This window comes from Abramis brama (genome assembly GCF_963993115.1).
Source record: "Abramis brama genome assembly, chromosome: 6".
Lineage (NCBI taxonomy): Eukaryota > Metazoa > Chordata > Actinopteri > Cypriniformes > Leuciscidae > Abramis > Abramis brama.
In genome coordinates, this window is record NC_139968.1 from 6,970,020 (window position 1) to 6,984,225 (window position 14,206).

Here is a 14,206-nt window from a genome sequence, read left to right on the forward strand (position 1 = left end):
TCATCAACAATGGATACAACTCAACCATCATTCTCTTCTCCAACAACAACATCATCATCAACAACAACAGCTGAAACCACATCTATACCTCAAACAGAAACCACAGCAGAAACTACATCTGTGAGTGCAACTACAACAATTTCAATTCAATCAACAACAGCTGAAACCACATCTACACCTCAAACAGAAACATCAAGTACACCGAAATCTGCATCTGAATCAACAACAATGGATACAACTCAACCATCATTCTCTTCTCCAACAACAACATCATCATCAACAACAACAACTGAAACCACATCTACACCTCAAACAGAAACCACAGCAGAAACTACATCTGTGAGTGCAACTACAACAATTTCAATTCAATCAACAACAGCTGAAACCACATCTACACCTCAAACAGAAACCTCAAGTACACCGAAATCTGCATCTGAATCATCAACAATGGATACAACTCAACCATCATTCTCTTCTCCAACAACAACATCATCATCAACAACAACAACTGAAACCACATCTACACCTCAAACAGAAACCACAGCAGAAACTACATCTGTGAGTGCAACTACAACAATTTCAATTCAATCAACAACAGCTGAAACCACATCTACACCTCAAACAGAAACCTCAAGTACACCGAAATCTGCATCTGAATCATCAACAATGGATACAACTCAACCATCATTCTCTTCTCCAACAACAACATCATCGTCAACAACAACAACTGAAACCACATCTACACCTCAAACAGAAACCACAGCAGAAACTACATCTGTGAGTGCAACTACAACAATTTCAATTCAATCAACAACAGCTGAAACCACATCTACACCTCAAACAGAAACCTCAAGTACACCGAAATCTGCATCTGAATCAACAACAATGGATACAACTCAACCATCATTCTCTTCTCCAACAACAACATCATCATCAACAACAACAGCTGAAACCACATCTACACCTCAAACAGAAACCACAGCAGAAACTACATCTGTGAGTGCAACTACAATTTCAATTCAATCAACAACAGCTGAAACCACACCTACACCTCAAACAGAAACATCAAGTACACCGAAATCTGCATCTGAATCAACAACAATGGATACAACTCAACCATCATTCTCTTCTCCAACAACAACATCATCATCAACAACAACAACTGAAACCACATCTACACCTCAAACAGAAACCACAGCAGAAACTACATCTGTGAGTGCAACTACAACAATTTCAATTCAATCAACAACAGCTGAAACCACATCTACACCTCAAACAGAAACCTCAAGTACACCGAAATCTGCATCTGAATCATCAACAATGGATACAACTCAACCATCATTCTCTTCTCCAACAACAACATCATCATCAACAACAACAGCTGAAACCACATCTACACCTCAAACAGAAACCACAGCAGAAACTACATCTGTGAGTGCAACTACAATTTCAATTCAATCAACAACAGCTGAAACCACATCTACACCTCAAACAGAAACATCAAGTACACCGAAATCTGCATCTGAATCAACAACAATGGATACAACTCAACCATCATTCTTTTCTCCAACAACAACATCATCATCAACAACAACAGCTGAAACCACATCTACACCTCAAACAGAAACCACAGCAGAAACTACATCTGTGAGTGCAACTACAACAATTTCAATTCAATCAACAACAGCTGAAACCACATCTATAGCTCAAACAGAAACCACAAGTACACCGAAATCTGCATCTGAATCATCAACAATGGATACAACTCAACCATCATTCTCTTCTCCAACAACAACATCATCATCAACAACAACAGCTGAAACCACATCTATACCTCAAACAGAAACCACAGCAGAAACTACATCTGTGAGTGCAACTACAACTAATTCAATTCAATCAACTACAGCTGAAACCACACCTACACCTCATACAGAAACATCAACTATACCAGCATCTACACCTGAACCAATGACAACAGATGGACCAATAAATACAGTTCAAACAACAACAACAAAAACTGACACCACATCTACACCTCAAACAGAAACCACAGCAGAAACTACATTTGTAAATGCAACTACAACTAATTCAATTCAATCAACAACAGCTGAAACCACATCTACACCTCAAACAGAAACCACAAGTACACCGAAATCTGCACCTGAATCAACAACAATGGATACAACTCAACCATCAATCTCTTCTCCAACAACATCATCATCATCATCATCATCAACAACAACTGAAACCACAACAGCAACTCAAACAGAAACATCAAATATACCAGCATCTTCTTCTGAACCAATGACAACAGCTGGACCAACAATGGTAGTAGAGCCAGCAGCAACTGAAACCTCATCTACAACTCAAAGAGAAACATCAATTACACAAGATTCTACATCTGTACAAATGATAACAGGTGGACCAACAACGTTAGTTCACCCAGCAACATCTTCCTCTACAGGTGCTCTCCCCCGAAGTAAGTCATATTTATTTGATTTATTTATGCAATTTCTTATTACTCACCTCCCATATTTTGCTATTACAGTTATTTTCACTTATGCTGAAATGAATCTAATTTGCATTTTCATTTTATAGATATGACAGCATTTGCTTACGCAACTTTCAAAATTAGATCCTTTGTTGAGATGAACAATGATCAAATCATTACATATTTTGAAAAGGTAAGCTAATTTATGTCTAAACTTTTTTGTCTAATTGTGATCATTAGCTGGTCAAAACGGACTCAAAACAGTTGTTTGTTACTGTTTAGATTTTACTGTAATGAATGTGTTTATATATATGTAAAATTTATAAGTTTTAAATTTGTATTGCAGTTTGCCAAGCACTTTCAAGCAAACATTAGTGGGACCATCAGGATTACTGTGAAGAAATCAAGAAAATTGTTGGTCAAAGGATCTGCTATGAAAAAAGTTCTGTCCAACCACATGCAATCCCTTATATCCCTTATATCATTTTCACTGTTCCTTTATCGTTGGTTTCCCTGGGTGTTAATTAGTCCCTGCACCTGTTCTATTTTATGTTGATTACTCTCCCTATGTATTTAAGCAGCCTCATGAATGTGTAAGTGTAGTAGCTTTGTTTTTCTCTTTTATGTTCTTCTAAGTTATTAAAGATTGTTCCCTCGAATCTCCTGTGCCGTGCGTGTTATAACACCACAAAGTTTTCATTTGTACTGCAACTATATTATTATTGAACTTATAGGTATAATAATAGTTTAATAGGTAAAGGGATTGTTCAACCAAAAATTAAAATTCTGTCATTAATTACTCACCCTCATGTCATTCCAAACCTGTAAGACTTTCGACTTTCGGTCTCCAAACACATTTGAGCTTCTGCAAGAACCAATGAGGTTCATTCTCGTGTTACGCAGCACGTTTGAGCTTCTGCAAGAACCAATGAGGTTCATTCTTGTTACGCAGCACGTCTGAGCTTCTGCAAGAACCAATGAGGTTCATTCTCGTGTTACGCAGCACGTTTGAGCTTCTGCAAGAACCAATGAGGTTCATTCACGTGTTACGCAGCATGTTTGAGCTTCTCAAGAACCAATTAGGTTCATTCTCGTGTTACGCAACACGTTTGAGCTTCAGCAAGAACCAATGAGGTTCATTCTCGTGTTACGCAGCAGGTTTGAGCTTCTCAAGAACCAATTAGGTTCATTCTCGTGTTACGCAGCACGTTTGAGCTTCTGCAAGAACCAATGAGGTTCATTCTTGTTACGCAGCACGTTTGAGCTTCAGTAAGAACCAATGAGGTTCATTCACGTGTTACGCAGCACGTTTGACCTTCTCAAGAACCAATTAGGTTCATTCTCGTGTTACGCAGCACGTTTGAGCTTCAGCAAGAACCAATGAGGTTCATTCTCGTGTTACGCAGCATGTTTGAGCTTCTCAAGAACCAATTAGGTTCATTCTCGTGTTACGCAGCACGTTTGAGCTTCTGCAAGAACCAATGAGGTTCATTCTCGTGTTACGCAGCACGTTTGAGCTTCAGCAAGAACCAATGAGGTTCATTCTCGTGTTACGCAGCACGTTTGAGCTTCAGCAAGAACCAGTGAGGTTCATTCTCGTGTTACGCAGCATGTTTGAGCTTCTCAAGAACCAATTAGGTTAATTCTCGTGTTACGAAGCACGTTTGAGCTTCTGCAAGAACCAATGAGGTTCATTCACGTGTTACGCAGCACGTTTGACCTTCTCAAGAACCAATTAGGTTCATTCTCGTGTTACGCAGCACGTTTGAGCTTCTGCAAGAACCAATGAGGTTCATTCTCGTGTTACGCAGCACGTTTGAGCTTCAGCAAGAACCAATGAGGTTCATTCACGTGTTACGCAGCACGTTTGACCTTCTCAAGAACCAATTAGGTTCATTCTCGTGTTACGCAGCACGTTTGAGCTTCAGCAAGAACCAATGAGGTTCATTCACGTGTTACGCAGCACGTTTGAGCTTCAGCAAGAACCAATGAGGTTCATTCTCGTGTTACGCAGCACGTTTGAGCTTCAGCAAGAACCAATGAGGTTCATTCACGTGTTACGCAGCACGTTTGAGCTTCAGCAAGAACCAATGAGGATCATTCTCGTGTTACGCAGCACGTTTGAGCTTCAACAAGAACCAATGAGGATCATTCTCGTGTTACGCAGCACGTTTGAGCTTCAGCAAGAACCAATGAGGATCATTCTCGTGTTACGCAGCACGTTTGAGCTTCAACAAGAACCAATGAGGATCATTCTCGTGTTACGCAGCACGTTTGAGCTTCAACAAGAACCAATGAGGATCATTCTCGTGTTACGCAGCACGTTTGAGCTTCAGCAAGAACCAATGAGGTTCATTCTCGTGTTACGCAGCACGTTTGAGCTTCAGCAAGAACCAATGAGGTTCATTCACGTGTTACGCAGCACGTTTGAGCTTCAGCAAGAACCATTGAGGTTTGGTCTCACGCATCAAGCATGTTCAGTTGAGCTTCTGTTTATGTTTGCTGACATAGTTGACGTTTTGCGGAATGTGAATAAAAGGCCATTTTAATAAAAGACTGCAAGTATTGTACGTTTTCTGTAAGTGAACATAACATCACACTTAGTTTACTATTTATATATATTTTTCACTTTAAGTATAGTACTATATTCCTATTTATAATAATGTTTATACTTGAAATATACCTTTAACTCTACTTTAACTCTTTCCCCGCCAGCAGTTTTTTGTTTTAATTGCCAACCAGCGCCAGAATTTTTTTTATCATTTTCACAAAATTTTCATGGCCCCCAGAATATTTTTTGTATGAATATCTGAATACATTTGATTTAAATTCCTATGTAAACTAGTGGATTACACAGAATTTCACATCCTCTAAAATTAGGACCATATCTGTTTTCTTTATAAATCAACATTTTCAAACAAATCTATTCTATTAGAAGCCAAATACATGTAAAATTATAAGACAGTATGTAAAACTATGTGAAAAAAGTTATTTAATAGGCCAAGCCAATACTTCGAATACTTAATGATACTTTTAAGATTTACTTAAAGAGTACAAGTAGGCCTATATGCCAAATAGATTTAGACTTTTCTGTCAGTATAAGTCTAGTATACTTAATTGTAATTTTAAGTATATTTCTGAGAAGTACATAAAGTATATTTATGAGAATACATAATTTCTATTTAATTCACATTTATTTGTATATCGCTTTTCACAATACACATCGTTTCAAAGCAGCTTCACAGCAAATGCATGTGTCTACATTGCAATTTAGAGTGATCTGTTATCTGTTATGCTACTTTCTTATTTTTAGTTTAACAGCACACTTGAATAAACTTCTTTTTGTAAGGGATCCTCTACATAAAATCCCTGAATGAAGCCGCTTTACAGATTTATTCATTTTTATAGATATATTTTCAGTGTGTAAGGAATTCTTGTAGTCACAGTAAAAAGGTTAACAGCATTTTTAGCGTTTTAGTCTTGCACTAAACAAACACACACTTAAGATGTCAAGTTTAATGAGACAGATGGGTTTGGAGATAGCACAGCTTGAGTCCCACAAGGAAAAAGGCTCTTAAAGCAGCCAGGGCCGAACATCTCCACAAACTAATACAAAATAACCAAAACAATCCAATACTTTTATTTAGTACAGTGACTAGATTAACAAATAAACAGACATCACCTGAACAAATTATTCCATTACAGTTTAGTAATGTATTTATGAATTTCTTCACTGAGAAAATCGAAAGCATCAGAAATGCAACTGTAAATGTACAAACTTTGACAGCGTCTTATGATTCAGCCTGCATCTTGGCCGAAGACTCAGGCGGGGCGGCAGCCATCTTGGCCGAGGACTCAGGCGGGGCGGTGGCCATCTTGGCCGAAGACTCAGGCGGGGTGGCAGCCATCTTGGCCGAGGACTCAGGCGGGGCGGTGGCCATCTTGGCCGAGGACTCAGGCAGGGCGGTGGCCATCTTGGCCGAGGACTCAGGCAGGGCGGTGGCCATCTTGGCCGAAGACTCAGACGGGGTGGCAGCCATCTTGGCCGAGGACTCAGGCGGGGCGGTGGCCATCTTGGCCGTGGACTCAGGCGGGACGGTGGCCATCTTGGCTGAGGACTCAGGCGGGGCGGTGGCCATCTTGGCCGACGACTCAGGCAGGGCAGTGGCCATCTTGGCCGAGGACTCAGGCGGGGCGGCAGCCATCTTGGCTAAGGACTCAGGCGGGGCGGTGGCCATCTTGGCCGAAGACTCAGGTGGGGCGGCGGCCATCTTGGCCGAGGACTCAGGCAGGGCAGTGGCCATCTTGGCCGAAGACTCAGGCGGGGCGGCAGCCATCTTGGCTAAGGACTCAGGCGGGGTGGCGGCCATCTTGGCTAAGGACTCAGGCGGGGCGGTGGCCATCTTTGCATTGATATAACATTTAATAACCCTGCCTAAGAAACGATAGAAGGGTTCAGTTCATGTCTTATAAAGTGCAGTTGGCATATATTAGAAACTCTCTTAAAACTCATTCTGCAACTTGTGTGAATGTGTGTTTGTGTGTGTTGGCGGGTGTTTATGTGTTATATATTAGTTTTATGTGTTAGAATAATCAATAACGTCTTGTTTGTATTTAAAGAGAAGTGTCTTGCGTTATGTGCTTCCGAATTTAATGTCTTAAACTGCTGATCTGGTTACCGTGCTAATAAATAGTATTTTATAAATTCAAAATGGTTTAATAAATAAATAAATAAATAAATAATTAATTAATAATTCCCATTGAGCTAAACTGACCTGTTTCCCTTACAGCAAGCATAATCAAATGCACTTTATAAAATGCATAAATCTACATAACTTGTATAAGGGTCTTAACCATGTGTTTCAATAAAATATGTGAAATCTCTGAATAATCTGACAACAATGTTATCAATTTGAAGATGATTAGCAGTTTTATTACCTTTTCTCCAGCTGCCATTTTGTGTGAAGGTATAAACTAAATATAAGTTCTTCATTAGTTTATACCTTTGCTCTGTCTTGAGTTCTTTAAGGTAGACCTGTGAACTGCCTGTTCTTTTGTGGCTCATGTATGGATTTATTTGAAAGACATTTGACTCAACTCTTTTGACTTGTTTGTTTTGTATTTATACTTTATTTTTCCATTTGAAGTATGATGTGAAGTCTGATTCATTTCCGTGAACTGGTTCTTTCAGGCAGTTTGTTTCAATGAACCGGTTCAAAAAACCAGTCCATCGGTTATTTCATCATGCAGTGATATTGCTAACGCATTTCTTTTCTAACAACTCTGTGTCATGTTATATCAATAAAACATTCAGATAAAGTTGTTTGTGTCAATGCATATTAAAACATTCAAAGTTATTTAAGTGAACGCAAATTTTCACTGAAAAAAAGTGGTGTTTTAGTGGTTAGTGTTGTTAGTGGTGTTTGCACCACATCACATAAATGTCTCATTCCCGCTGTCTGTCTGAATACCATAACAGTGGACCTTTTTTCACCAAGCTGCTTGGCAATTTCCCCGTAGCCCTTTCCAGCCTTGTGGAGGTGTGCAATTTTGTCTCTAGTGTCTTTGGACAGCTCTTTGGTCTTGGCCATGTTAGTAGTTGGATTCTTACTGATTGTATGGGGTGGACAGGTGTCTTTATGCAGCTAACGACCTCAAACAGGTGCATCTAATTTAGGATAATAAATGGAGTGGAGGTGGACATTTTAAAGGCAGACTAACAGGTCTTTGAGGGTCAGAATTCTAGCTGATAGACAGGTGTTCAAGGTGTGCAGCTGTATCATACAAATAAATAGTTAAAAAATCATACATTGTGATTTCTGGATTTTTTTTTTTAGATTATGTCTCTCACAGTGGACATGCACCTACGATGACAATTTCAGACCCCTCCATGATTTCCAAGTGGGAGAACTTGCAAAATAGCAGGGTGTTCAAATACTTATTTTCCTCACTGTATGCAGATACATGTCTATACGTTAAGATAAGGGTCTGAGGCACTCAGGAGGATGAAGATTAAAAAGCCTTTATTAATCCATGGCTAGTCTAACGAAAGCCCTGACGAAAGCCTTGTTGGCTGAAACGCGTAGGCATGTTTTTATTTTATTAGACTAGCCATGGATTAATAAAGGCTTTTTAATCTTCATCCTCCTGAGTGCCTCAGACCCTTATCTTAAGATATATGTATTATGTTTACGGAAGAGGCGAGACACACAGAACCTGTATTACATGTTTTTTTTACTCAACTCTTTTTTTCCTCCTCACCCACGCATGCGCACAACATAAACATCACGCAGCTGATTCCATAACAACCAACACAGCTAGTTTACTTCATAATAGTACCCCCCTTGCTTTTTCCTAGCAGTGTGTAAATAAATGATTTTAGTTAATTATGTGAACACAACATTTCCCCCTCCCTCCCAAGAAACTAGACTTATGCATAACTAAGTCCTTGCCAAAACAATTGAACAGTACAATACCTAGTGCAAGGCCTACACTGTCACTCTGTGACAAAGTCCTTTAAGTAGGCAGGGCGGACCCTGGCCCTTACGGTTCGGCCCTCCTCGACCTCAGGCTGCGGCCATTCCATAACCGCTGGGGAGTTCCCCATAGCTGGACTTGTGGCATGGGCCGGCTCTGGATCTGACTGGAGGCCAGGGGAAAGCAGATGAGATTGCAGGTCAGGGGCAGGTTTCTGGGGCACTGGTGACGGTGCGGCCTGAGGAGTATGGGAAGCCTGCTGTGGCCCTGTACATGTCGGCACCAGTGGAGGAGGGACTGATGGCAGTGGAGCCACCATTTCCTCACCTGGCCATCTTTTAGCATGCCATCGTGATCCGTCACTAAGCATGAATGTGGCTGGGCCCAGCTGGCGGTGCACCTGAAAGGGCTGGCTCCAGTATGAAGCCATCTTGTTGCCCCGATGTGGCCTACGTGCTCGAACCCAGTCGCCTGCAGTAATAGCAGTGGCCTTGTCCCTGTGTTTCCGGCCAAAATACTGCCGCATCCGTTGCTGGTGTCTGTTTACAGCGGCTTTGGTCTGAGCCTGAGAGCTGCCGGCTGTAGGCACTGCCATGCCCTGTGCCTTGAGTCTGTCCAGTGGCAGTTCCATCTCCCGGCCCAGCATGAGGAGTGCTGGAGAGGCCCCAGTTGTAGCGTGTTGGCTGGCCCTGTAGTGCATTAAGGTTTGGTTGAGTGCTGTCTGGAATGTACACCCCTGAGCCAGGTGAGCCCGGACGCCATTCTTTAGGCTCTGGTTGAACCGCTCCACACCGCCATTTGCTTGTGGGTTGTAGTATGCTGTGCGGATGTGTTTGATTCCCCTATCACTGAGGAACTGAGAAAAGTCTGCAGAGATGAACTGGGGTCCGTTATCTGTCGTGATGGCGCGAGGCATGCCCCAACGCGCAAACAAGACTTCTAGAATGTCTGTGATTACCTGTGTTGTGACAGTTCCAGCCGGAACCACTTCAAGCCATTTCGAATGGAGGTCGTACAGCACCACAAGGAAACTCTGATGATGGGGAATTCCACGGCCATGGATCTCTCCACAGATGTCAAGCTGGAGATGTTCCCATGGGCGGGACGGCCATGGAACCGGCTGCAGCGGGGTTGGCACTGGAGGTCCAGTTTTCCCACTAAGGAGGCATGGCACACAATCCTTAACAAGGGCTTCAATATCGCGATCAATGCCTGGCCACCAGATGAGATCTTTGCATCGCTGTTTGAGTTTAACAATGCCTAGGTGCCCCTCGTGTGCCATGGATAGCACGCGGGCCCGCAGGCTACAGGGCACCACGGTGCACAGGCCCCTGGAGATACAAACACCACCCAAACATGAAAGTTCATCACGCACCCTTGTGAATGGCATGAGCTCATCACAAACCTTTGCTGGCCATCCAGAGCGAATGTACGTGCGTAGCGAGGACAGTGTGGGGTCACGCTCTGACTCGTGCTGCAACTCCTCCAATGACACGGCCGACTGCAAGGGCGTGTGAAGCATGTGAATTAATTCAGTCTCTGTGTCTTCATCAGGGGAGACCATGGGTGTGGGGCCATCGATGGAACGAGAGAGTAAGTCGGCGACTACATTGTCCCTTCCAGGGGTAAATTTCAGTACATAGTCATATTGCCTCAGCCTTTCCCCCCATCTGTGTAGGCGCAGGGGTTTATGACCGGTTATGACCAGATGCTGTCAGCAATGCGGTCAGGGCCTGATGGTCGGTCCTGAGGGTGAAACGCCGTCCGTAGAGGTAAAGGTGAAGCCCAAACACTCTGAAGCCCAAACACAGGCAAGCGCCTCACGTTCACCCACAGAGTAGCGCTGTTCTGTTGGTGTTAATGCCCTGGAGGCGAAGGCTACAGGTCTCTCCACCCCGTCCTGCACCTGTGAAAGGACTGCACCAATAGCCCGATCTGAAGCATCACAAGTGACTAGAGTCAGACATTCAGGGTTGAAGTGGGCTAGTACCGGAGGTGCTGTGAGCTGGGCTTGTTTGTACGGCCTCAGAACATGCTGTAGTCCAGTGCCATGGCTCTTCTTTTTTAAGCAGCTGGCGGAGAGGTGCAGTGGTCTGTGAGTAATGGGGCAGGAAACGGAGGTAGTAGGCCGTCATGCCTAAAAATGAGGCCACTTGAGAGGCTGAGGTCGGCTCTGGAATCCTGTGTATGGCATCGACATTGGACTGTAGAGGGGAAATCCCTTTGGCTGACAAGCGGAACCCCACAAAGTCGATGGCTGGGGCAGCAAAGCAGCATTTTTCTGGGTTCAGAGTCAGGTTGTTCTGAAGAAGGGCCTGAGCCACCCTCTGGAGGTGCTCGTTGTGTGTCTCGATGTCTTGGGCATGAATAACAATGTCATCCAGAAAAACCGCTACCCCAGAGATGCCAGCCAGTATTGTGCTCATCACCTTCTGAAAGCAGCTAGGGGCGGAGCTTAACCCAAAGGCCATTCGAGTGTACCGGAACACCCCAGCATGCGTCACGAAAGCAGTGAGGTCCCTGCTGGCTGGGTGGAATGGTACCTGCAGGTAGCCCTGACGTAAGTAAAGCTTTGTGAAGACTGTTGAGCCGTGAAAGTGTGCAGTGAGCTCCTCTGAGGTAGGCAAAGGATATCTGTCTGGAATAACTGCCTTATTCACCAAGTGTAGGTCCACACATATTCTTATTCCCCCAGATTTTTTTTTTGCAATGACTAGGTTTGAAATCCAGGGAGCAGCGTTGACTGGTTCAATAATTCCCATGTCCAGGAGTGTCCCAAGTTCGCGGGTGACCTCGTCTCTCAAGGCAAAGGGGATCCTGCGCAGGGGCTGGATGACAGGTGACACGTCCGGGTTCACCAGAGGCCTTTGTGTGAAGGCTGAGAGACCACAGAGCCGGCCACTTTTGCTGCCAAGTGGAGGTGATGTGGTGAATGTCGGAGCCAGCATCATCCCTGAGCGTGAACCCCAGGCCTGTGAACAGGTCCAGGCCTAGAAGGTTGGCTCCCCTCCTCGCAATGTGAAAGGGGAAAGATGGTAGGTGCTTGGAGCCACAGTGAACCGGCACGTGGAGCACACCTAGGATGTCAATCCTGGAGCTGTCATAGCCACATAGAGCGGTGGCAGGATGTTCTAATGGCAGGTGAGAGAAAAACTTATAGTAAGTGCTTGAATTTAGGAGTGATGCAGCCGCACCAGTGTCCATTAATAAGGGTAGGGTTACTTCAGCTAACTGGACGGTACATGTTTTGAAAGCCACCTGACCAGCAGTCACATTTTTGATCTCTGTATAGTTGTGCTGAGCTGGTGGAGGTCCAGTGTGTTGTGGGAGAGTGGCCGGGGCTGAACGGCACATCTTGGCAAAATGGTTTTGCTTCAGACAGTTTCTACATTGTTGTCCTCTGGCAGGGCAATGCTGTGCCTTAGAATTGTGTGATTTAGAACCACAGTTACCACATACCTCTGCAGTTCGCCTATTGTTCTGTCTCTGCGTGAATTGTACCGGGAAACCTTGCTCTGAACACCGACTGTCGTTGGCGGAGTGCATGCTGGTGTGATAGGCAGGCTGCAACTGCTCTGCCGCTCTGTCCGCGAGGGGCCGCGCGCCCGCCAGCTGAGACGTGCATTCCATGGCTGTCTCGACTTGCAGCGCTATCTCCACAGCTCTGCTTAAAGTCAAATCGTCTGCTTCTAGTAACAGCTTTTCTCTTGTTTTCTCACACGATGTCCCTTCAATGAACTGGTCCCGAAGTATTTGATCTTGCAGAACCCCATAGTCACACAATCGCGCCAAGTCTGTTAAGTCTGTCACGTAGTTTCGAACTGACTCACCTGGTCGTTGCAGGCGCTTCCGAAGTTTATACAGACGGAGTAAAGTCCTTTGGTGGCCAGTGAAATGGGTCGTCAAGAGGGTAACTGCAGCATCATAGTCGTTGGGCGTCCCCAGATTGCGAAAAATGCGTTGCCCCTCCACTCCCAGACAATGGCAGAGGCATGGGCGTGGTAGTGGGGGGAAAAGTGGACCTGACTACCTAGGGCCCCGTCTAGGGAGAGGGCCCTTTGAAATCCCATCAATTTTTTTTTTTTTTTTTTTTTAGCCTAATTCGAATTAATTGGGCCCTCCAATTGATGTCATTATTCATTTCAAAATATATTGATAACACCAACTGAGAGAATGAACTCAGTGCCAGACACTCTGGAAAAAAAAGAAAGACAGGAAGGAAAAAGAAAGGAGGCAGAATGAGGGGAAGCAGCTGATGACTGCTTTATTTCCAAAAGGTGAACTGAGTTTGCTTGTTATGCACCTACATCCAATTAAAGTTAACGTAGTCAACGCCAGACAGCTGCTGCTAATGTATGTATGCTAATGTTAAATCTTTAGCTTAGTTTGTCAACCAGGCTGCTTGTTGCTGTAAGTAAATTATGGGCCAGGCCAGCTAACGTCAGGTTGCCAACATTAACCAGTTTCAGAAACAACCAGTGGTTCTGACACACCAGCAGTAGCAGCACTGGCCAGTCCTGGCTGCTGTTCTGGAGATGAGGCTGAGACTGAGAGCAGAAATGAGGAAAGACAAGGTGAGATCATTGCTCAAAGGGCGAGCTCCCCCCTTGCTTCCTAATTGTGAGTTGTTTACCTTAAATAAGTAAGCCTTTTGATTCAATGTGTGTGCTATTGCCTAGTGCTATTGGAGTGGTGGAAAGAGTGGCAGCACAGTGTAAAGTTACTAGCCCTACTTTTGCTTATAATGTGTGATATATTCTCAAACTCCTTAATAAATTATCTGCCTATATTTCTGCACATGTAGATGTGCCTACCAATATCACTGTGTTCTCAAGTGCACACAGGTAATATTGATTTGAGCAATAAAGCAAATTATCATTTTTGTTTGGTGAAAAGCCCTAGCATTGCAGCACAGTGCTGTGCTTAAAAGCTATAGTCAATAAATTCATGATGTTATCAAAGCCAATGAATAGGGTTGCAAAATTCTGGGAATTTTCAAAGTTGGAAAATTTCCATGGGAGTTAACAGGAATATAAGGGAATTAATGGGAATTTACAAAACTGAAAGGTTATTCCTTTAACAGGGAACTTAAATATAGTTGAGGAAAATATATTGTAGCATAATCTTGGCTAAAACAAGCAGATTTAATGCAGCACACTTAAATATCTCTGCTATTAAATCACATGCACACTGCAGGGCTACTGAGGCCACGCCCCCTACATGCACTGTGCATTCCTC

The 14,206-nt window shown here is 43.6% G+C and overlaps 2 protein-coding genes across 2 annotated transcripts in view; one reads left to right on the top strand and one right to left on the bottom strand.

Moving 5' to 3' along the window:
* The first annotated feature begins 1,091 nt into the window (after positions 1–1,091).
* On the top strand, positions 1,092–3,148 carry LOC311085100 (uncharacterized protein). Its single transcript, XM_084117511.1, has 3 exons — positions 1,092–2,479; positions 2,599–2,684; positions 2,838–3,148. Exons 1-3 carry the CDS (start codon positions 1,102–1,104, stop codon positions 3,045–3,047), a joined length of 1,674 nt encoding a protein of 557 aa, XP_083973637.1. The 5' UTR covers positions 1,092–1,101; the 3' UTR covers positions 3,048–3,148.
* A 2,846-nt stretch (positions 3,149–5,994) lies between these two features.
* The window catches only part of LOC311084539 (uncharacterized protein), a 37,528-nt gene continuing 29,316 nt past the window's right edge, over positions 5,995–14,206 (bottom strand). The window contains exon 2 of the mRNA XM_084116653.1: positions 5,995–6,926. Coding sequence (XP_083972779.1) covers positions 6,283–6,894 — 612 coding nt within the window. The 5' untranslated portion in view covers positions 6,895–6,926 and the 3' untranslated portion in view covers positions 5,995–6,282. The remainder of the gene's footprint in view (positions 6,927–14,206) is intronic.